The sequence below is a fragment of the Saccopteryx leptura genome, chromosome 2, assembly GCF_036850995.1.
Source record: "Saccopteryx leptura isolate mSacLep1 chromosome 2, mSacLep1_pri_phased_curated, whole genome shotgun sequence".
In the NCBI taxonomy this organism is placed as follows: domain Eukaryota; kingdom Metazoa; phylum Chordata; class Mammalia; order Chiroptera; family Emballonuridae; genus Saccopteryx; species Saccopteryx leptura.
This window is the reverse complement of record NC_089504.1, coordinates 12,450,716-12,474,795: the sequence shown is the minus strand read 5'-3', so window position 1 is coordinate 12,474,795 and position 24,080 is coordinate 12,450,716. Positions and strand designations below refer to the sequence as shown.

General features: G+C 43.2%; 2 protein-coding genes and 1 non-coding gene across 5 annotated transcripts; 2 read left to right on the top strand and 1 right to left on the bottom strand.

Annotated features, from left to right (window-relative positions):
- The first annotated feature begins 7,601 nt into the window (after positions 1-7,601).
- On the top strand, positions 7,602-8,674 carry LOC136392900 (olfactory receptor 1L6-like). Its single transcript, XM_066365583.1, has one exon. It carries the CDS (start codon positions 7,602-7,604, stop codon positions 8,529-8,531), a length of 930 nt encoding a protein of 309 aa, XP_066221680.1. The 3' UTR covers positions 8,532-8,674.
- Positions 8,675-14,320: 5,646 nt separating this feature from the next.
- LOC136392899 (olfactory receptor 1G1-like) lies at positions 14,321-18,516 on the top strand. Of its 3 annotated transcripts, none has more exons than XM_066365582.1 (3): positions 14,321-14,425; positions 15,379-15,572; positions 16,421-18,516. In XM_066365582.1, the coding sequence occupies exon 3, from the start codon at positions 16,639-16,641 to the stop codon at positions 17,578-17,580; it is 942 nt and encodes a 313-aa protein (XP_066221679.1). In that variant the 5' UTR covers positions 14,321-14,425; positions 15,379-15,572; positions 16,421-16,638; the 3' UTR covers positions 17,581-18,516. The 3 variants fall into 3 exon arrangements, with proteins under 3 accessions (XP_066221679.1, XP_066221676.1, XP_066221678.1); XM_066365579.1 differs by having other exon boundaries at positions 16,029-18,516; XM_066365581.1 differs by having other exon boundaries at positions 15,376-15,572; positions 16,029-18,516.
- A 1,612-nt stretch (positions 18,517-20,128) lies between these two features.
- Positions 20,129-20,204, bottom strand: TRNAE-UUC (transfer RNA glutamic acid (anticodon UUC)). The gene has a single exon. It is a non-coding gene; the product is annotated as a tRNA-Glu (tRNA).
- Positions 20,205-24,080: the final 3,876 nt, after the last annotated feature.

The following is a 24,080-nucleotide window of genomic DNA, read 5'->3' as shown; positions in this document are numbered from 1 at the left end:
GACACATGGAATGTGTTTGAGTGAAAATAATCTCAAAAATCATTGGAAGCCTCCAGAAGGGACCTCCCCACCTCCACTTTTTCTTACCCAAAAAGGACTATCAGTCTCATACATGTATGAAAAGGTGTGTACTGCCAGCTAAATGCTGGAGTCATTCTCCAGAGGAGAGGGGAAGGGACACCCTCTTTCTTTTTTGCAACATCTCATGTCTTCTTTCACTATTGCCTTCCCCTCCCCTCGCCCATACCCTTGGTTTGGTCCTATCCTACACTTCAAATTTATGTTTTGAATTGAACATGCGCTTTTTATCATTTTGAAAAAAAAAAAGGACATTAACCCAAGAGCCAAAAATAAATGGGAATTGGATAAGTAAATAAATAAATAAATAAATAAATAAAACCAAAGGTCTATTCCTTTTCAGTGTATGTCCACCATAAAAAAAAAAGTATAAAGCTGCTGTTTTACACACTCAGAGACCAAAGCTGGTGGAGCAGTCACCATTGTAATGAATCATCACTCTGTCAGAAGCTAAGAAAGACTCTGACAAATACTCAGGTTCAGAAGTGACTCACACTTCTGAGCACAACTCGTTATCCACAACTAATCTCATAACCCAATCCAACAAAATGGAGCCCAGGGCACAATCCAACAATGTATAGTATCTGTAAAATGGAGAGCCAAAAGTATTTGGTGATCAACATCAATGACCATGACACAATCCTAGCAACACACATACATACAAGGTAAACTTGTGGCTTAATCCTTCACTGATTACGTTACTGTCAACAACAATAGTAACGTAAGTTATGCATGCTCTCTGGAATTCTTTTACCTCAATTATTTCATCAAGCTTTTAACAACCACCAGATTTTATGGATCATAAGCCTGCAGTTAGCAGGATCTAAAGTTAAACATAAGACTTTTAGCCTTAACAATATAACAGATTTATAGAGGCCTACTGGCACTCAGGAACTCCGAGGACCCAAAATCAAGGTCCCTGTCTTTGCTGTCACTATGTCTTCTTCTAATAGTCACATAAAGCAACCAGCAATTCAGGAAACAAACTCAACTGGAAACAGCCTTCGTGTTTGTACGCGCCCACCTGGTTTCACCGCTGTCTCCCACCAATCACTTGGCTTAGGGATGCTGGCTTAGATCTGTGTCCTTCCCACTTCCTCTATGCATGTGCCATCAATTTCTCATGTTCAACCAAGGACAATGCGCCACTTCAGAACATGCAGAATGCGTGGCATATATAAATATTAAATGAATAAATTCATTAATTTTAAAGCTAATTATAATTTGGTCTCAGGAAACATATTGTGTAACTTCTATCTTCACTCTGCCATCAACCCCTGACTTCTTTGTCTCGTCCACACAGACAATAAGAAATCAAGGTCTTTTACGCAAAAGCCTACAGATATTCCAAAAAGTTCCAACTAAAGAGGATTCTATATTATAAAACCATGCAATAACATGTTAGGTGAACGTATTACCAACCTGGCCTTCAGGGTAGTCCTGACCTTCTCAGTCAGGGCTATGGTGTACCTAAGAGATGCTCAGTTATGCTCCTCAAACTTTTTACACAGGGGGCCAGTTCACTGTCCCTCAGACCGCTGGAGGGCCGCCACATACAGTGCTCCTCTCACTGACCACCAATGAAAGAGGTGCCCCTTCCGGAATTGCGGTGGGGGGGCTGGATAAATGGCCTCAGGGGGCCGCATGCGGCCCACGGGCCGTAGTTTGGGGACACCTGGTGTAGTCTGTCAGAATATCAGGCAATGCCCAGGAGACATTCTGTCACCCTTCAGAAGGAGTGAGCTGATGTGCACAAGTACTATCTGAGGACTTTCATAGAAGTTTTTCTAACCAAACTAGGGTGACAATAAGTTAACTTGGGAAAATGCTCATAAGCCTTTGGTAGGAATAAGTTAAATCCCTTCATGCAATTCAACAATACACACTTTTCAATGGTTTAAAAAATGATAAATTTTATGTTATAGTTTTTTTAAAAGGTTTTTTATTTTTATTTCTGTGTGTGTGTGACAGAGACAGAGAGAGGGACAGATAGACTGGAAGGGAGAGAGATGAGAAGCATCATTTCTTTGTTGTGGCACCTTAGTTGTTCATTGATTGATTTCTCATATGTGCCTTGACCATGGGGCTACAGCAGACCGAGTAATCCCTTGTTCAAACCAGCAACCTTGGGTCCAAGATGGTGAGCTTTGCTCCAACCAGATGAGCCCACGCTCAAGCTGGTGACCTTGGGGGTCTCGAACCTGGATCCTCCACATCCCAGTCCAATGCTCCATCCACTGCACCACCACCTGGTCAGGCTTTTAAAAGGTTTTTTTTTTTTTTTTAATAAATAGATAGTTAATAGGTGTGGCTGTACCAGTACCACCTATCAACAAAGACAAGCTTTTATGTGAAAACCTGGACTCTTCCCTTGACTTTAGTCCTCTTCCCTACATCCAGGGAGAAGTCTCTGGCCTTCTTGATGTATTTGCCTGTCTCCTTAGAAATCACTAGAAAAACAAGCGACTAATTATCTGGGGCTCTAAGAAAACCATCGCGATGGTAGCCTGAGTTTCCTTAGTCTCCACTGAGAGGTCTCTACTCCTCTCTCAGACACAGTGTTTAATGAGCTCCCTGGGGTTGGTGCCTGGGGAGGTCGTCTACCTCCTTGGGGTAAAGTCATGCGCAGTACAACCAGATACTTCCATGCCCCCATCCTGTCGCTTAACAGCCGATGGTACCTGAAGAGGTAGATAGTTGAGGACAGAAGAAAGGCTCACGATCCCAGTGCATGGTGCTACATTGAGGGGTCACTTCTCAGGAGAAAGAAGAAAAGTGGCCACCTCGGGAGCTGATAGCCTTATCTCTAGGCTGAGGCAACACTCACACATGCCCCATGCACTCACCATTATAGGTCTTGACATCTCTCACCAGAATCTGGGACTTTTTCCTTTTCTTGGCCTGATATGAACACTCCTTCTATGCCTGTGCCCTCCATTCCTCCTCTCGACATCAGGGCAAACAAGGCTGAGGAGCAGGTGCTGGGACCCTCCAAAGACCACCCAGAAGGTTACCATCTCTCACCTGAGTAAGTAGCTGGTGTCCTCAACCACACCCAGACTAGCGTGTTTGTGATCTGGAGTATCACAAATATAGAAACCCTCCTATCTAATATATCTGGTCGTGCAGAGAAGAAAAATGAGTTAGTTTCCTAATTACATGCAGCAAGTTAATGCCCTAGTCAGGACGACACGCAGGTTGCCTGATCCTTACCACCCTGCCTCCCTTATTTCTTTGACAGCTTCAAACTCTCCCACATGCCCATATCCCCTCTCCTCTCATGCAAAGGAGGCCGCATGGGCTGTGAATGGGGAAGATTCCATGCAGAGGAATCAATGCTTTCAGGGGAAAGGTGTATCTGTGCTGATGGGTAAAAGTCCAGCTTCTGTCATCCCAACCTGGCTTCAGAGTGTCCCCAAAGCCAGTCTTGTACTAACGAGAGTCCACATCAATGGCCTCATCCCAACGCCAGAGCAGCACAGGACACGGGCAGTGGGAGAGACTGAAACAAGAGCGAGAAGGGGGAGGAGCAGTTCCATCAGCCCTGGGCTGCCATGCCAGCTCTGGGCTAACTCACGGTACAATATGAAATGACCAATTCCTTCCAAGGCCTCCACTGGCCCTCTGCAAATTGATCGTGTAGATCACAACATAGGTTGTGAAACTCTTTTAGTACTAGAAGCTTATCTTCAAAATTATTTTTAACCTGTAGAGCAGATGAAAGAAAATTTTTTCAGGGTAAATAGGAAGAGTCCTGGGACTCCTGAATATCTGTGTTCTTATTGTCCCTCACCAGCGACATGTCTGTCACAGAGGAGTGTCAGCCATGGCACAGAGGAAGAAGTTGACTGGAGATGTGAAAGGACTTGAACCTAGGTCCTAGGGGAGGGCCAAAGGAGGCGGGAAATAGCTGACACGGAAAAAGTGAAGACTTGGGGAGATGCGGTCACTGTCTTCAAACATCTGTGGGGTGACTTGGTACCTCACCTCTGTGTCCTCAGTCCCTAGAATGACCGCTGGCACTCAGGAAGCACTGTCAAATGCTTAACAAATCAGTAATTCCACAAGTAAAAGAAAAAAATTATAATCGGTTAGTATAATAACTGAAGTCAGTAAAGAAAGGATATGGGAAGTGGGAGGTTTAAAATTTGACTCTTGCCTGACCAGGTGGTGGCGTAGTGGATAGAGCGTCAGACTGGGATGTGGAGAACCCAGGTTCGAGACCCCGAGGTCGCCAGTTTGAGCACGGGCTCATCTGGTTGGAGCAAAAGCTCACCAGCTTGGACCCAAGGTCGCTGGCTCGAGCAAAGGGTTACTCAGTCTGCTGAAGGCCTGTGGTCAAGGCACATATGAAAGAGCAATCAGTGAACAATTAAGGTGTCAAAACGAAAAACTGATGATTGATGCTTCTCATCTCTCTCGTTTCTGTCTGTCTGTCCCTATCTGTCCCTCTCGCTGACTCTAGCTCTGTCCCTGTATAAAAAAAAAGAAAAAAAAATTCTTGACTCTTGGCTTTGATACCAAAAATGTAGACATAGCTCATAATTATTGCATGGGTAACAATCAGCAAGCGGTGCGTTCCCTATCACTAGATGTATTCAAGCTGGATGACCACTGTCGGGGCTGCTACAGGGCTCCTGCTCTGCATGACGGTTCGGAAGGGATGGACTCTGAGTTTTCTTCTGGATCTAAGATATATATAAAACATTGAGAAGAATATATATATATTATTGAACATTTATTATGTGCCAGTGCTTATATACAAAAACCCATTAAATAATGTTAAAGAGCAGAAATAACCAGTTCATTGTGTTCATTAGATTTCACTTATAAGTGAGATCATATGGCACTTGTCTTTCTCTGACTGGCTTATTTCACTCAGCGTAATACTTTCCAGATCCATCCACGCTGTCCCAAAAGGTAAGATTTCCTTCTTCTCTATGGAGCGTAGTTTCCATCGCAGTCACGCCCTTCTTGAGCTCTGAGGTTCAGAGTCCTGTGTATTCTTCTCAATCCCCTCTCTGCTGTCATCACCTTGTTTCTTTTATTGTGGTAAGCACACTTAACATGAGATCTACCCTCTTAACAAATGTTTAAGTGTACCTTATTTTTTTTTCTTAAATTACATTTATTGGGGTGACATTGGTTAATGAGATTATATAGGTTTCAAGTGCACATTGCTATGCTACATGATCTGTGTATTGCATTGTGTGCCCACCAGCCAAAGTCTAATCATCTTCTGTCACCATATATAGGACCCCCTTTAAACTTTACTACCTCCGTCCCCCTTCCCTCTGGTAACCACCATACTGTTTTCTGTGTCTGTGAGTTTTTGTTTGTTTTTATTTTCTGTTCTTTTTTTTTTTTTTTTTTATTTTAGTTTTATATCCAGCATATGAGAGAAATCGTATGATTCTTAACTTTTTCTGTCTGACTTATCTCACTTAGCATGTTATACTCAGGAACAAGACAGGGATGCCCACTCTCACCACTCTTATTTAACATAGTACTAGAAGTTCCAGCCAGAACAATCAAGCAAGAGAAAGAAATAAAAGGCATCCAAATGGGAATCAAGAAGTGTCACTTTTTGCAGATGACATGATTCTATATAGGAAACCTTAAAAACTCTTAGAAATAACTATTAGAAACAATAAACAAATACAGTAAGTTTGCAGGATACATTATTCTTGAGTAGAAGTTACAATGTTCTAAGGCAGATTTCTAGAACTTATTAATCTTGCTTAACTGAAACATTATGCCTGATTTATAAGTCTTCATTTCCCCCTTCCCCAAGCCTCTGCAAACCACCATTCCACTCTTTGATTCTATGAATTTGACTATTGTAGATATCTCATGTAAGTGGACTCATGAAGTACTGTCTTTCTGTGGCTGGGTTATTTCACTTAGCATAATGTCCTTTAGGTTCATCTATGTTGTCACACATGACAGAATTTTCTTTAATTTTAAGGCTGAATAGTATTTCATTATAGGCACACACCACATTCTTTATCCATTCATCTGTCAGTGGACATTTAAATTGTTTCCACATTTTGGCTATTGCGAATGATGCTGCAATGAACATAAGAGTGCTAATAACTCTTCAAGACAGTGATTCTATTTCCTTCAGATAAAAATACCCATCAGTGGAATTGCTGAGTCATATGGTAGTTCTTCTATTTTTAATTTTTTGAGAACCCTCTATACTGTTTTCCATAATGGCTGTACCAATTTATATTCCCACCAACAGTTTGCAGGATTCTCTTTTCTCCATGTGCTCACCAGTACTTCTTGTCTTTTGTGTGTTTTTTTAGACTAGTCAACATAACAGGTGTGCGGTGATACCTCATTGTGGTTTTGGTTTGCATTTTCCTGATGATTAGTGATGTTGAGCAACCTTTCATGTACCTGCTCACTGTTTATATATCTTCTTTGGAGAAATGTTTGTTCAAGTCATTAGCCCATTTTTAATTGGGTTATTGGCTTTTTTGTATTGATCTTTAGAAGTTATTTTAAAACATCTTGGGCAATGCCCTCAGGACTACCTAACACACATGCACACACATGCCACTCACACACACACACACAATCATACATGCCTCCCTTGCCTCTTTTTTCTTCTTCTCCATTTCTACCATTATCTCAGCTCAGAAACAGCCTGACTTGGAATCAAGGAGGATACATAGAAATCATTGTAGGAACTAGGGCACTGATAACAAATTAGTCTCCTGTCCCACATCAACAGACTTTTGAGTAAGTAAAAAATACTGGGTCTCACTCATTTGAGGAATCCAAGGAACAATGTGAACTGAGGAATGGAATTAAACCTGAAGGGAAGGGGGGAGGGAGCTATTGGGAGGGGGGTAAGGGAGATGTTGAGGGGAATATAGGGGAGGGGGGATGCGTTCAGGGAGACACTAGAATCTATGTAAACACAATAAATAAATGAATAAATTTAAAAAAAAATACTGGGTGAAGAATGGTCACCTGGCTTTGCTGGGCTCTCAGGAACCTGGTTGTGAAAATTCTAACATCTCCTGTACTTCCCCTCCTCTCCTTTCAGTGACCATCCCAACTCTGTCTGTCTATCTATCTATCTATCTGTCTGTCTATCATCTATCTCCCCTTTTCTCATTCTCTCTTTCTCTCTTCCTTTATATTTATTTTTTAATAAAAGGCAAAAGACTTATTCAATCTGAAGAGAAACCAGAGTCTCTGTCTTACCTCCTTCTGCTTTAACTAGCTAAATCAGGCACTGTATACTAAATGTAAAGATTATTTTCTATTACTCATGTTTTATATTACTTATATAATTAGTGCTTACTATAGCACCTACTCATTTACAAAGCACTTTTCAGACATGTTTATGCAGTGACAGAGCCAGAATGGGAAGCCAGACCTCTGTAACACCAAAATCCATACTCCTGTCAACTATACCAACTACTCATATAAGTTTTAATGACAGAATATTCCAACTCAGAACACATGCCTAACTTTCCTTCCCATTTTCTACCGTCAGGACACCAATGCCAAGGGAAAACCAAAGTCACATCACTGAATTCCTCCTTCTGGGACTGACAAGTGACCCCAAACAGCAGGTATGGCTCTTTGCCTGCTTCCTGGCTATGTACCTGGTCAATGTGACTGGCAACTCAGTCATCATTGCAGCCATCCGGGGGGATGCCCGCCTCCACACCCCCATGTACTTCTTCCTCGCCAACCTGTCCCTGGTGGACATCTGCTTCACAACTGTCATCGTGCCACGAATGCTAGTGAGCATGCTGACTCAGAGAAGGACCATCCTCTTTGCCCCCTGTCTTACACAGATGTACTTCTTTGTGGCCTTTGGGATCACTGACAGCTTCCTCCTGGCTGCCATGGCCATTGACCGCTACATGGCCATTTGTAACCCACTGAATTATACCATGGCCATGAGCCCCAAGCGCTGTCTCCTGCTGGTGATGGCATCCTGGGTGGTGTCCCACCTTCACTCACTCACCCACACGGGTCTCATGGCCCGCCTCTCCTTCTGTGGGACCAATGTCATCCACCACTTCTTCTGTGATGTCCAGCCATTGCTAACACTCTCTTGCTCAGAGACCTCTGTCAATGAGCTTTTGGCCTTCACAGAAGGTTCCTTTGTGATCATGAGTCCCTTCATCTTCATTATTGTCTCTTATGTTTACATCACCCGTGCTGTTCTGAGGGTCCCTTCTGGGAAAGGCAGGTACAAGGTCTTCTCCACCTGCGGATCCCACCTCACCATCGTGGCACTATTCTATGGGACCATAATATCTGTGTACATTCGCCCCTCATCCACTTACTCAGTGACAAAGGACCGTGTGGTCACTGTCATCTATACAGTAGTTACCCCCATGCTGAACCCTTTTATCTATAGCCTTAGGAATAATGACATGAAACAAGCCTTGAAAAAGCTGGTTAGAAGGGAAGAATAACCCAACCCACATATGGTACTTCTCAGCATCCATTCATGCAACAAGAACCCATAAAGCACCTGCTCTGTGCCAGGAACTGTACTTAATTATGAAAATATTGCACAGATGTGTCAATCATAGCCCCTTCTTCAAAATTAATTACAGTTCAGTTAAGTGGGGATGAGATAACTGCAATAAAAGGTTATTTTACTTTTTCAATTAAAATAATAAAATGAGAAACATATTGGTACCTCACTGTATTACACACAGTTTCCTTCTTTTTCTTTTGCAGTCTCTGGCCCACACGTGTCACATACCTAACCAGTACTGTCTTATATAATTGGTGTCCCTATGAAAAGCGGGTAAAGGCTTCTGTAGTAATATTTTTTTAATCTGTTAGTCATGTGGTCCAGCTCACTTGAAGCCTCAGTAAGTCAGTGTTCTCATTATATGAGTTATTCATCTTATGCACAAACCCCTTGGGTCTGGCTAGTGAATTGTCTTGTTACCTTTCGAATAGCTCATAGCTTCTCTGAAGCTGTTGACATATTTGCTGTAGGAAACAGTTGCACCAGCACAGTCATATAATCCTTAGATTCTGGATCAAAAAACTTAAATTGGAAGTCAGTCTTACAAATTATGCAACCATGATAGTCATTAAATCTCTTCTAAGTCTCACTTTGTTGTCTATAAAATAGATAAAATAAATCATCTTACCATGTGGTTGTGTGTGTCAAATGGAAAGACTATTATTACTCACAGGTTGTGGCAAGCACACGGCACACGGCACACAGGTCACACAGTGAGATTGGGGTAGAAAGGGAGAAAGAGAGCACACCTAGGCCTGGGGTTCTGCTTTCATGGGGGTCAAAGGTGGGGCCTAGAGTTTCAAGAGCTCACTTTGTATGGGTGAATTTAAATGTAAGAATGGTAATTCAGAGCATGGGAAGAAAAACAAAAAAACAAGTAGTCCAAATGCTCAGTAACCAAAACCAAGGAAGATCTCTAAAATAAACGAGCCTAGAGCGGTGGGTGAGGCATTTTGGCTGTTTATTGAGTAGGATGGATGACCACATGTCTATTCTTTGAGATAACCATCTCTAAGGGGATACCAGGCCAATCATGACCTCAGTCAGGCACTTGAATTTCAAAAAAAAAAAAAAAAAAAGACAACTATCAGGACTTACACTGCCATGGACCTTCAAAGGGACACAAGCTTTGATGGATGTGTTAATCCGATTGTGGAGATCATTTCACAAGGTACGTGAATATCAAATCATTATTTGTACCCTTTAATATGTACAATTTTGTTTGTCAAATACACCTCAAAAAGGCTGATGAGAAAAAAATATATTAAATGGATCCTAACTGATCGGGAGTTTTTCCAAGGATCCACTTCAATGCAATGTGTAAAAGGATTGACTAGCCTCGCCAGCAGGTTAAACATTACCTCAGAGCATGCGCATTATATCAGGGCAGCCAGTGGACAGCTCCGGCATGATGTAGAGAAGTAGCTAAGAAGAACAACGGTTTTGGGCTCGGATGTGGCTCTGCTACTTGTTTTCACTAACGCTCACTTTCTTCATCTGTGAAAAGGACTACATACCAGAGTCAGCCTCTACAGTTTTGGGGAAATTAAATGAGTTGACTATCTGTGTTAAGCAAGAGGCACATTACCTGACCCACTGTAAGTGCTTGAGAAAAGTTAGTTATTATGACTGTGATAGTGTTTGGAACTTTATAACTTGAGGCAGATAAATTGAGTTTTTAGAAGAAATAAGGGTGAAGGAGAAAGGACCAGTCAGTGGAGTGACTTGGTCATAAATTTGAGGAATCCATTTTCTAAGACCAAAGTCAACTGTCAGGGCAAGATTGCTTTCGGACAAGGGAGGCAGATGATTAACTTGGGCACCTCTCAGTCCTCCCTTCTCAACTGTAACTGTGAATGTGACAGCCCTGGCCAGAGAAGGGTGTACTTAGCAAGGTCTCAGCCCCCACCAGGAGTGACGGTTCAGGCCACAGCACCAGGCTAGTCCCCCAGACCCGCTGAGGAGACAACTGAGGGTAAAGGGAAGTTAGAATGGAGAGTGAAGGATGGTGAAGATGGGTACTAGTTGCAACTTTAAAACCAACTGTGGCAAGCCCAGGCTGGATAGCTCAGTTTGTTGGAGCATTGTCCCAAAGTACAGAGATTGCCGGTTTGATCCCTGGTCAGGGCACATACAGGAACAGAGCGACGTTCCTGTCCCTGTCTCTCTCTCTCTCTCTCTCTCTTTCCCTTCCTCTAAAGTCAATAAAATAAACATTTTTTAAAAACTGTGGTGAAGGAGGTTCATCCCACTATCCTCCATCATCTAAGTTTCCCTTCAGGAAAAGGGGCCCATAATATCCATGGAAGAACGGCCTGCCACAGCCATGGGGAGAACTGGACCTGCGAGGCAGGCAGCTTAGACTGTGGCAGTCATGAAAATACACCACTCACATCTGCGGTGGGAGTATAGCTCCCGAACCTCCCAGCCACTCCCCACCCACCCCCAGCTTTGAGCAGGGCCACACTTACACAGGCTGCACCTAGCCAATGATTAAGCTGACAGTGGAACCAAGACAGGCTCCTTTCCAGAAACAGAGAGGACTCTCCTGATGGACGACTTTGATTCTAGGATGCCCACCCACCATAGGGCTGGTCAAAACTTTCTTAATTCTCTGCTGTAGTCTGAGACTCTTCCTAACTCATTCCTCCTTCCTTCCCTCTTTTCTTCCACAGGTCTCAGAAATGCATCAGAGTTTGAAGGCTCTCCCTTTCTCTGGCTTCCTCCTCAATAAGTTTCCCATACATCAAATCCCATCTTCAATCTGCTTCTCAGAAGATCCAAATTAATGCATAACCAATGAGCTTGAAAATGGGGTCTACTCCCTCATACATACCCTAGAGAAACTTGGATGGATACACCAGGAGACTGTGCAAGAATGCTCTTGAGTTCAAAATGGAATACATTTACTGTGATTTTACTCTCTCACCTATGAAAATAACCTAACTTGATATAAAAGAAATAGAGAACAAAATCCCAGTTCTAGCTATTTCTGCTGAGGTAATCTAAAATGTTTCTCTGATTTCCCTGCAGAAAAAAAATTTTTTTTTAAGAAGAAATGAATAATGGAGGCCAGCGCAATTTATTCAAACATCATTTTTCCCCCTATTTTTTAATGAGAATACGAGAAGTTCCACTTTAGATAATAAACAGTTTTGGGGGAAAATGTCAAAAACCTGGCAACAAATTCAACTATCCAGTAATGTGGGAATGGATAAATACATGATGGTACCATTCCACAATGGAGTGTAAGTTCACTACCCCTTAGATGCAACCCGAAAATACAAAAATTAATGAAGGTACTTCACAGAGTTTCATTTTGTAGTGGAATCTGACCTGGGTTGACATGGGGCTGTTTAAAAATGTGTATTTATCATACTTAACTTATGACATTCATATGTTTTCTTGCCAAAATATAAATATTAGTGTTTTATTATAATGTGTAGCATTATAACCTACAGACTGTATCATATAAATAATGATCCACACATAGTATTTTTTCTAAAATAGAAAAATTCTGAATTCCAAAATGAAAACCCCAATGCTATAAGGTAGGAGAGTGTGCATCTTCATTACACAGTAGTGGAAAAGAATGACCTGTAGCTACAAGAATCAGTATGCATGAATGTTGAAAACGTAATATCACAAAAGCAGCTAACTGATTCCACTCATGTATGACAAAAAAAAAGGCAAATACAAGGGTTGGCAAAGTAGATTAATAATAATAATAATAAATAATGTGATGATAAATAAATAAGTAATAGTATAAGAATAAACTGCTTTGTATACTCACAACTATAAACCTACTTTCACCTACCCCTATAGAAACAATACATTATTGTTTTGTATATGTGCATAGCTGGTAAAACCATAAGAAAACTGTTCTGTGTATTTTATATGCTCATTGTAGCATTATTTACAACAGCCAAGATCTGGAAGCAGCCCAAGTGCCCATCAGTAGATGAGGGCATAAAAAAGCTGTGCTACATTTACACAATGAAATGCTACTCAGCTGTAAAAAAAAAGAAAACCTTACCTTCTGTGACAGCATGGATGGACATGGAGAGTATTATGCTAAGTGAAATAAGCCAGACTGAGAAATGCAAAGGACATATAATTTTACCATATGTAACATCTAATAAACAAAATAAACTAGTAAACAAAATGAAAACAGATTCATAGACACAGAGAACAGACTGACAGCTGTTAGAGGGGCTGGATGGGAGGGTGGGTGACAAAGGCGAAGGGATTAAGCAGAGAATAAAAACTCACAGACGACAAGATGGTGATCACCAGCAGGAAGGGGGGTGGGGGCCCTGGCCGGTTGGCTCAGCGGTAGAGCGCCGGCCTGGCGTGCGGGGGACCCCGGTTCGATTCCCGGCCAGGGCACATAGGAGAAGCGCTCATTTGCTTCTCCACCCCCCCCTCCTTCCTCTCTGTCTCTCTCTTCCCCTCCTGCAGCCAAGGCTCCATTGGAGCAAAGATGGCCCGGGCGCTGGGAATGGCTCCTTGGCCTCTGCCCCAGGCGCTAGAGTGGCTCTGGTCACAGCAGAGCATCGCCCTCTGGTGGGCAGAGCGTCTCCCCTGGTGGGCGTGCCGGGTGGATCCCGGTCGGGCACATGCGGGAGTCTGTCTGACTGTCTCTCCCCGTTTCCAGCTTCAGAAAAATACAAAAAAAAAAAAAAAGAAGGGGGGTGGGGAGGTAGCAGAGGGTAAAGGGGGGAGAAATGGTGATGGAAAGAGACAACTTAGAATGATGAACACCCAACACAATATGCAGATGATGATTATAGAATTGTACACCTGAAATCTATATAATTTTACTAACCAATGTCACCAATTAATTTATTTTTTAAAAAAACTTAAATGAATCTTACACTGAGAGGTCCCTATTACTTCAGCATATTTTTATAAACGAGTCATATCTCTAGCTGCTCAGGTCACAGGGAATGAGTTTGCTCACTTTTCTGCATGCAGAACTGTAAAAATTTGAAGACAATGATTGTGCAGCCCATCCTATAGCAAAGCTGTTCAATTCATTTATTACTATTTTTTTGCTTGCAAATGGTAGGTGTTCTCTTTTCAATTCCAGTTTACTTTCAATGTTATTTTGTATTTGTTTCAAGTGTACAGCGTACACATTAGACTGACAATATCTAGAGGAACACTATGTAAAGTATATGACTGTCTTACAATGATAGGATTTTAATTTTTTGACTTTTCTTTAAATAACTTTTTTGAATTACAGTTGACATACAGTATCATCCAGTGACTAGACATTATATAACATATCAAGTGATCATCCTACTAAAACTCATACCCCTCAGACACCGTACATGGGTTTTCTTTATGAGGACTGGACTCTGATTTAGAGTGTGGACTCTGGAGCAGGTTAGGGTGGGGGCAGATGAAGCCCTCCCACTCCCATGCCCAGGAGAGGGGCACCAGGAGCAGAGCTCTTGGGATTACTGGGCCTGGTCGCTGTGAAACAAAGGTGTTCTTCCCACTGCTGGGACTCAGGAATCCAGGGCCTGGAGGGGACAGCTGGGTGGTTGGACATTTGCCCCATCTTGTCGCTAACTATGAGGTCTGGGACTGGGTCCCAGGAGACACTGCCTGTGAAGAGCCCACAGCTCTTCCTGGCCTCAGCACCTGAGCACAGGTCTCTCCAGCCCGAGTCTAGTCTGTGCTGCTGTCACACGGAAGGAAGGAAACTGAGGGTCCAGCAAGCCCTCTTGCAGAGAAGTAGCAAAGGAAAACCAAAGAGAGGAGGCAGACCCAACACCTGGTGCTGCGATCGGACCTGAGGATGGTCAGAATTTCCAGGTAAGACCTGAGGGTAGACATGGGAGATACTGGTCTCTATACTGGTCTCTCTCTTTCACACACACACACACACACACACACACACACACACACACACACACTCACGCGCGCACACATCTCCTCCCCAATTTCTTCCTCCTTTTCTGCCCCTTCCTCACTCTCAGCCAAATACAACCTGGCTCTTTTAACCACCATGAGGAGGGCCTTAATTTAATACTCATGAACTCCCTGAGAGTCTAGCCTGCAGTCAGTGCTGGTCAGCCATCCCCAAGCCCCTGACAAACTGTGCAACAGCTGTGCTCAGGACCCCTGTGGTATGCATGCACAATTCACTCTCAGCCTACCTGATCGTGAGTGGCCTTCAGAATCATTCTATGGCACCGCTCAACAAGAGTAACAATCCCCACAAAAATCAATAGCTCAGCAACCCCCATTCCATGTTTTAACTTGAGTCTCAGAATTATTTGAGGTAGATTTATTTAAGCTTGTTTTGAGATTCTGAGAAGCTAAATGAGTTAATCAAGATGGCACAGCTGCGACTCAAACCTGTGTTTGCACATATCAAAGTGGATGCATTATCTTGGCATTGCTAGGTCAGAGCCTTTGTCACCCAAGGACCATGATGATATTGATGATAACGGCACTTACCACTCTATAAATGAAACTTTCCAATGTCCAATTTCCCACAGATGGTGACAAAGAAGAAGTCCAGTTTACACAGGGCAGGAAAGTTTACAAAGCAGGAAAGTCCTGGGAAAACTCACAGGACTAATTGATCATTCCAGAAAACACCTTCCTTTTGTAAGCTCCATCAAGAGAAAACAACATCAGGAAAAGCTAGCGCTGGGCCAGCATTTGATATAAGCCAGTCATTGTTCTAGTCTGTCCAATTCTTATTGATTTAATCCTCACAATCTTATGAGTTAGACATTGTTCTTGTCCCCTTCAAGCAGATGCAGAAACCGAGGCCAAGAAGAGTGAGCAAATGTGTTCAATGTTACAGCACACAAGAGGGCTGGTGGCCAAAGGGAGGTCCGTCAGCCCCAGAGGAAGCGTGTTCTATCACCCCACCAGAAAGCATGACATGAGCAGAGGCTGGCTGGCATTGCCCATGTGTTCACCCTTCCACACCAACCAAATGCACAAGGTAATATCTTTCCTTTTGGTTTTATACCACAGGTCCTAAAAGAAACCTTTAACTTAGTCTGGCATTTTGATGCTTTTATCAATCCTCTATGGCAGGTTTATGTCCACATCTTACAAATGAAGAAAATGAGGTACAGAGAAAATAAATAATTTACCCAAAATATAAAAAACAATGAGGGTTTAGAGCTGGGAGGCGTGTTCTCTAACAGTTTCCAAAGCATAGGAAGCCCAGGTTCCATTTGATCTACTACACTAGTAATATTAATAACTTCTCACAACTCATTGAAGGCCTATTCTGTGCTAGTGCTTTTACTAAGTCCTCTCATTGATCACCCCCAGTAAGTGTGCAAAGTACACACATAACTCACAGACTAGGAAATGGAAGCTCACAGAGGATAAGAGGACATGTAAGTTGTGGAGGAAACACAGACAGAAAAGTTTCCTGTCTATTCCACAGGACACCAAAGCCAACACTCCAAAGGACCGATGATGGTGATGATGATGATGATGATGATGGGAACTTTCATTTGCAAAATGCCTCTGAGTTCATAAAGTAATTTTATCCATATTAACTCATTTCATGGGTCTTCAAAAGTAAAAGAGGGCAGATACTCCCATCATACCCAGAAAACCTGAGTCTCAGGTATAACCTATCTGTGTAACTAGTTATTTCTTTTCTAACCTTATACACATGAGAGAGAGAGAAAGCTCTGCTAGTAATTTTCTAGTAAACACATATGCCCAAACATCATAAGCCTACGAAATTGATAGCTTGCCTATTAAAAGGTGGCATGGGGGACACTAAAACTTAAGTTTTTCCCAGCTAATCTCCAGTTTGACCTCACCCAGGAGGTCTACAGGACGACACACTAGAAGCTAAAATGTGAAAATCATGCCCAACGAGGTCTCACCTCTGTCCACGTTTACACTCCTACTGCCAAGAGACCCAGTGCATCTCTGTGACCTCTGAAAAGAACGCAGAGAACAGATAAAAGCCTTTGAATGATACACCTTTTTGGAACCTATGTATATTTAAGCAAGATTTTTCTGCAAATGTTTTACTTTCAATGAGAATTAGGAACCAATCCAGCGTCTCTGACTTCCTGCTCCTGGGCTTCTCGGAACACCCAGAGCAGCAGCCCCTCCTGTTCACCCTCTTCCTGGGCATGTACCTGCTCACCATGGTGGGGAACCTGCTCATCATCCTGGTTATAGCCTCTGACCAGCACCTCCACACCCCCATGTACTTCTTCCTGGCCAACCTGTCCTTCATTGAGACCTGTTTCTCCTGCTCCATTGTCCCCAAGGTGCTGGTGAACCTCCAGACACAGCACCACACCATCTCTCACATTGGGTGCCTCATGCAGATGTATTTCTTCATGGCATTGGCACTGCTGGATGATTTCCTGCTGGCTGTGATGGCATATGACCGCTACGTGGCCATCTGTCTTCCTCTACACTACACCATGATCATGTGTCCCCAACGTTGCCTGGGGTTGGTCACTGTATCCTGGCTCTGTGCCCACCTCCTGGCCTTCTCACTCATCCTCCTGATGTCTCAGTTCTCCTTCTGTGCCTCCCATTCCATCCCACACTTCTTCTGTGATCTGCTCCCACTCCTCAAACTGGCCTGTTCAGACACGCATAGCTTTCAGGTCGTGATGTTCACTGAAGCAGCCCTTTCAGGCGTGGTCCCTCTCACCTGTGTCCTGGTCTCTTACGCCCACATCATCCACACCATCCTCAGGGTCCCCTCTGCTGGGGGGAAGCACAAAGTCTTCTCTACCTGTGGCTCTCACCTGTCAGTGGTCACTCTCTTCTACGGGACACTCTTTCTGGTGTACTTCCAGCCCTCATCCTCCTACTCAGCCAAAACTGGAATAGTGGCATCTGTGACATACACCATGGTGACCCCCATGCTGAACCCCTTTATCTATAGCCTGAGGAACAAGGACATAAGGAAGGCTCTGTGGAGACTCTTTGGCTGGGCAAGATGTTCCTCCCCATAAAATGTCCTTACCCAGAGTAGAATCCCAGACATTTCAACAGGCTTCCATGGAGTTGAGCATTATAAATTTAAAAGAGTCACATTCAAGATAGGATGGATGTCTAACCTTACAAGCACATTCAAGAAAGTGAAGATTCTGACTTTGCAGGACTGGAATTGGACCAACAGGCCAAGGACACTGTGCAAGCTGACTTGCTGAGTGAGTATGTGTATTCACGCAGGTTCTGTCCAGAGTTGGGAACACCAGAAACACCAGCAAACACTTGGCTTCCAGGAGGAAACCCAATAGGAGAATACTGCAGGACTATAAATTCTTCCCGACAACAAAAAAGGATAGCAAGATTAGGCAGGTCAGGACCTCAGTCAAGTTACTAAGCTTCAGGGACCAATTCTGACCCTGCCTTGGAAGAAAGTCACTCCTTGGTCTTAACATATAGAATATGACACCAAGTATGCAGAATCTGTGTGTGGCTTCAAAGAGCAAGAATATTCTAGAAAAGGATCCTAGGCACAGAAAGATTAAGAGATTCGTCTACATAACTGGGATTAGATCTCTGTCTCTGACAGGTGATTCCCTTTCTTATCTGTTAGTTGTAACCAGTCTTTAGTCTTTATTTCTTAAACTCTGTTTTATTTTTTCTCCAACTGAGAAATCGCTCATGTCATTACAGTAAATGTCTAAAATATAAAGAAGACATTTTAAATCCCTTCTTAAAAGAAACCACTGTGAATACTTGACACAAATTCTTATGTATCTTTTTCTCTGTATGTTTATCTGATACTAAGATGCTGATTTTTTCACATAATCTTAGAAGATGAAGGTTTTCCACATTATTAATATTAAATCTTCATAAGTATTTTCATAACTAATATTGATATTATAGCAGAAGTAGGTGCCACATTTATATATAATCTTCCATTTTGGATTATTTGAGTTTTCTGATTTTTCTTACTATTATAATAACACAGGGGTCCCCAAACTACGGCCCGTGGGCCACATGCGGCCCCCTGAGGCCATTTATCCGGCCCCCACCGCACTTCCGGAAGGGGCACCTCTTTCATTGGTGGTCAGTGAGAGGAGCATAGTTCCCATTGAAATACTGGTCAGTTTGTTGATTTAAATTTACTTGTTCTTTATTTTAAATGTTATATTTGTTCCCGTTTTGTTTTTTTACTTTAAAATAAGATATGTGCAGTGTGCATAGGGATTTGTTCATAGTTTTTTTTTTTATAGTCCGGCCCTCCAATGGCCTGAGGGACAGTGAACTGGCCCCCTGTGTAAAAAGTTTGGGGACCCCTGTAATAACACAATGAAAATCATTGGAAATAAACCATCTATAAAGATTTCCCCAGGTCCTTAAAATAAATGTTAAGAAGTGAAGTTGCTGGGTGGACCATTTTTCTGGCTTATGATACATATTGCCAAGAGTTAACAAAACTGCTAGCGGTTTACATTCCAGCTGACTTCCTGCCAGAGTCTCCTCTCCCTGCATCCTACCAGCTCTTTCTGTCCTGATCTTTGACTTAATTGCTGCAAAATAAGCAAAGAAATGGTACTTTTTATTTTTTATTTTTTGCTTACTAATCGATTGTTATCTTGTCTATAGGTAAATTTTATTTATTCTACTGTTATTTCTTCATGTCATTTGACTATATGCCAATTTGACTAAGTCTTTTTTATATTAAAAATTTAAACTTTAACTTTCTTACATATGATGCAAACTTTGCTCAATCACCTTTGCATGCCTCAGTTTTCTTTTTGATTTTGCTTTCAATTCTTCCATTGACTGAAAGAGAGAGAGAAGGGGGGAGAAGGGAGAGGGAGAAAGAGAAGCAGCAATTTCTTGTTCCACGTGATTGTTCCATTTAGTTGTGCGCTCACTGGTTGCTTCTCATCCGTGCCCTGACCAGGGAACAAATCTACAACCTCGGTGTGTCAGGAGAGCAGTTTATCCACTAAGCAACCCAGAAAGGGCTTCTTCCTGATTTTCTGACATACATAAGTTTTCAAGTTATATAGATGAAACCAATAATTTAAAAAAAAACTCCGTTACTCCTCTGCCAGTGTTAACATTAGAAAATCCTTCTCTGTGCAGAGTTGATATGAATTGTTTTTTTTCTTTCAATGTGATATCATTTTTAATGTTTTATTTAGATATAATTTGTATACCATAAAATTTATCCTTTTAAAGTATACAACTCAGCAGTTTTTAGTATACAATGTGTATTTTTTTCTTTTTTTTTGTATTTTTCTGAAGCTGGAAACAGGGAGAGACAGTCAGACAGACTCCCGCATGCGCCCGACTGGGATCCACCTGGCACGCCCACCAGGGGCGACGCTCTGCCCACCAGGGGGCGATGCTCTGCCCCTCCCGGCGTCGCTCTGTCGCGACCAGAGCCACTCTAGCGCCTGGGGCAGAGGCCAAGGAGCCATCCCCAGCGCCAGGCCATCTTCGTTCTAATGGAGCCTCGGCTGTGGGAGGGGAAGAGAGAGACAGAGAGGAAGGAGAGGGGGAGGGGTGGAGAAGCAGATGGGAGCTTCTCCTGTGTGCCCTGGCTGGGAATCGAACCCAGGACTTCTGTACGAAAGGCCGACGCTCTACCACTGAGCCAACCGGCCAGAGCCTATAATGTGTATTTTTTTTTTTTTTTTGTATTTTTCTGAAGCTGGAAACGGGGAGAGACAGTCAGACAGACTCCCGCATGCGCCCGACCGGGATCCACCCGGCACGCCCACCAGGGGCGACGCTCTGCCCACCAGGGGGCAATGCTTTGCCCCTTTATGGCGTCGCTCTGCCACGACCAGAGCCACTCTAGCGCCTGGGGCAGAGGCCAAGGAGCCATCCCCACCACCCGGGCCATCTTTGCTCCAATGGAGCCTTGGCTGCAGGAGGGGAAGAGAGAGACAGAGAGGAAGGGGGGGGTGGAGAAGCAAATGGGTGCTTCTCCTATGTGCCCTGGCCGGGAATCGAACCCGGGTCCCCTGCACGCCAGGCCGGCGCTCTACCGCTGAGCCAACCGGCCAGGGCCTACAATGTGTATTTTTAATGAAACAATTTATTTAGTTAGTTTTGAGGAACAGACAAACAGGAAGAGAGAAAGATGAGAAGCATTAATTCTTTGTTGCAGTGCCTTAGTTGTTCATTGATTACTTTCTCATATGTGCCTTGAACAGGAGGCTCCAGCCAAGCCAGTGACCCCTTGCTCAAGCCAGCAACCTTTGGGCTTAAGCCAGCAATCCTGGGCTCAAGCCAGTGACCTTTGGGTTCAAGCCAGCAACCATGGGGTCATGTCTATGATCCCATGCTTGAGCCAGCGACCGTGCGCTCAAGCCAGCAACCTCAGGGTTCCTCAGCGTCCCAAGGTGATGCTCTATCCACTCTGGCCACTGACTAGCTAGGCCAATTTGTGACTTTTAGAATAATATCAAATATTAAAGTACCATATTTTTTGCTCTATAAGATACACTTTTTTTCCTTCAAAAGTGGAGGGGGCCTGACCAGGTGGTAGCACAGTGGATAAAGCGTTGGACTGGGATGCAGAGGACCCAGGTTCAAGACCCTGAGGTCGCCAGCTTGAGCGCGGGCTCATCTGGTTTGAGCAAAGCTCACCAGCTTGGACCTAAGGTCACTGGTTCGAGCAAGGGGTTACTCGGTCTGCTGAAGGCCCACAGTCAAGGCACATATGAGAAAGCAATCAATGAACAACTAAGGTGTCACAACGAAAAACTAATGATTGATGTTTCTCATCTCTCTCCATTCCTGTCTGTCTGTCCCTATCTATCCCTCTCTCTCTCTCTCTGTTTCTGTAAAAAAAAAAAAAAAAAAAGTGGAGGGGGAAATGCCCGTGCATCTTACAGAGCGAATGTTCATCTTTTTAGCTGCTATGGGTTCCTGAACAACTAGAAGAGTATTTGAATATTAAAGTCTCTTCTCATTTGTTAATAACAGTGCTAATGGCTGTTAATACTGCTGGTGAGTTTACATTGTTGAAATATTATTGTGGTATATTTTATTAAGTATTTTAACATGCCATTTGGTTCAGAATATTTTTTTCTTATTTTCCTCCTTAAAAACCTAGGGACATCTTATGGTCAGGTGCATCTTATGGAGTGAAAAATATGGTAATTCGGCCCTGGCCTGTTGGCTCAGCGGTAGAGGGTCGGCCTGGCGTGCAGGGGACCCGGGTTCGATTCCCGGCCAGGGCACATAGGAGAAGCACCCATTTGCTTCTCCACACCCCCCCCCCCTCCTTCCTCTCTGTCTCTCTCTTCCCCTCCCGCAGCCGAGGCTCCATTGGAGCAAAGATGGCCCGGGCGCTGGGGATGGCTCCTTGGCCTCTGCCCCAGGCGCTAGAGTGGCTCTGGTAGCGACAGAGCGACGCCCCGGAGGGGCAGAGCATCGCCCCCTGGTGGGCGTGCCGGGTGGATCCCGGTCGGGCGCATGCGGGAGTCTGTCTGACTGTCTCTCCCTGTTTCCAGCTTCAGAAAAATACAAAAAATAAAAAAATAAAAAATATATATATGGTAATTCTCTCCTTCACACCTCTCATTTTCTACAAGTGTTTCCTCCCCATTTCCTGTTACACTCTCCTATCTTATTTTAAAACAGGATGCTGACTACGTCTGAACTATTATTCACTCCTATATATATACCACCCCCATTTCTCCTCAGAGCCTTTTGTTTAAATGTACTTTTCCCCCATGGCACCGTTCTCCACTCCAGGCCCACCCTGTTTAAGTCCTACATCACCTGCAAAATAGTACCCTCTTACACCAGTCCACTCCAATCACCTGGACACCTGAACTCTTTCTCCCTTTATGCATCCTTCCTATTGCAGCCCTGCTAAGATTGAGATTAACATAAAGATGACCATTCTTGTATATTTAGTATACATAATATACATATATTGAATATAGCAACAAAAAAGAATAAGATCTTGCCATTTGCAACAAGATGGATGAAATTTGAGGGTATTATGCTAAGTGAAATAAGTCAGAGAAAGACAAGTACTGTTTGATTTCACTTATATATGGACCCTAAAAACCAAATAAATGAGTAAGCAAAGCAAAGACAGGCCCATAGATATAGACAACAAGCTGACAGTTGTCAAAGAAAGGGAGGAGGGATGGAGAAAAAAACTAAAAAACCTTTTTTTAACAAAACATAATATTAGATTTTAAAAGAATTCAGTTATTAAAAAATCATAATAAGGCCCTGGCCGGTTGGCTCAGCGGTAGAGCGTCGGCCTGGCGTGCAGGGGACCCGGGTTCGATTCCCGGCCAGGGCACATAGGAGAAGCGCCCATTTGCTTCTCCACCCCCCCCTCCTTCCTCTCTGTCTCTCTCTTCCCCTCCCGCAGCCAAGGCTCCATTGGAGCTGGGAATGGCTCCTTGGCCTCTGCCCCAGGCGCTAGAGTGGCTCTGGTCATGGCAGAGCGACGCCCTGGAGGGGCAGAGCATCGCCCCTGGTGGGCGTGCCGGGTGGATCCCAGTCGGGCGCATGCAGGAGTCTGTCTGACTGTCTCTCCCCGTTTCCAGCTTCAGAAAAATACAAAAAAAAAAAATCATAATAAAATAAAGATACTCTTGCCACTTCTGTTAAACATTGTACTGGGGCAGTTGAGTAAAACAAAGACATAAGAGGCATCTGGATTGTAAAGTAAAAAGTAAAACTATCTCTATTTGCAGATGACAGATGTTATCGTATTTCCTCATGTATAAGACGCATCCCTTTTCAAAAATTTTGGGGTCTAAAAACTAGATGTGTCTTATACAGTGGTTGTAGGTTTATTTACTTGCATTTCCCTCTTGTTTTTGCAGTCATTGTTGAAGACAGTGATTCATCATCAGACACAGATGAGGAAAAGCTAATGCAGTGGTCCCCAACCCCCAGGCCGTGGACCGGTACCAGTCCGTGGGCCATTTGGTACCAGTCCGCAGAGAAAGAATAAATAACTTACATTATTTCCGTTTTATTTATATTTAAGTCTGAATGATGTTTTATTTTTAAAAATGACCAGATTCCCTCTGTTACATCCGTCTAAGACTCACTCTTGACGCTTGTCTTGGTCACATGATACATTTATCTGTCCCACCCTTAAAGGCCGGTCCGTAAAAATATCTTCTGACATTAAACTGGTCCGTGGCTCAAAAAAGGTTGGGGACCACTGAGCTAATGGATGGGAGTTTTGACAGTGATGAGGAGTTGTATGAATTTTATGATGAATAAAACTTGAGCTTAATAACTTTATGTAATACTTTTTTTTTTCAAAATTCAGGCCCCAAAATTAAAGTTTGTCTTATCCATGGGAGCATCTTTTACATGGAGAAATACACTACCTATTTAAAGATCCCTAATAAATCTACCAAGAAAAACCTATTAGAATGAATCAACAGTTCTTAATTCAGATTTAATGCAATCCTCATCAAAATCACAGTTGCTTTTTTTACAGAAAAATGACAAAATGATCCTAAAATTTACACAGAGCTACAAGGCATCT

Excerpts from the sequence above, each read along its gene's own strand:
- LOC136392900 (XM_066365583.1), top strand. The coding sequence starts at position 7,602 with ATGCCAAGGGAAAACCAAAGTCACATCACTGAATTCCTCCTTCTGGGA.
- LOC136392899 (XM_066365582.1), top strand. The coding sequence starts at position 16,639 with ATGAGAATTAGGAACCAATCCAGCGTCTCTGACTTCCTGCTCCTGGGC.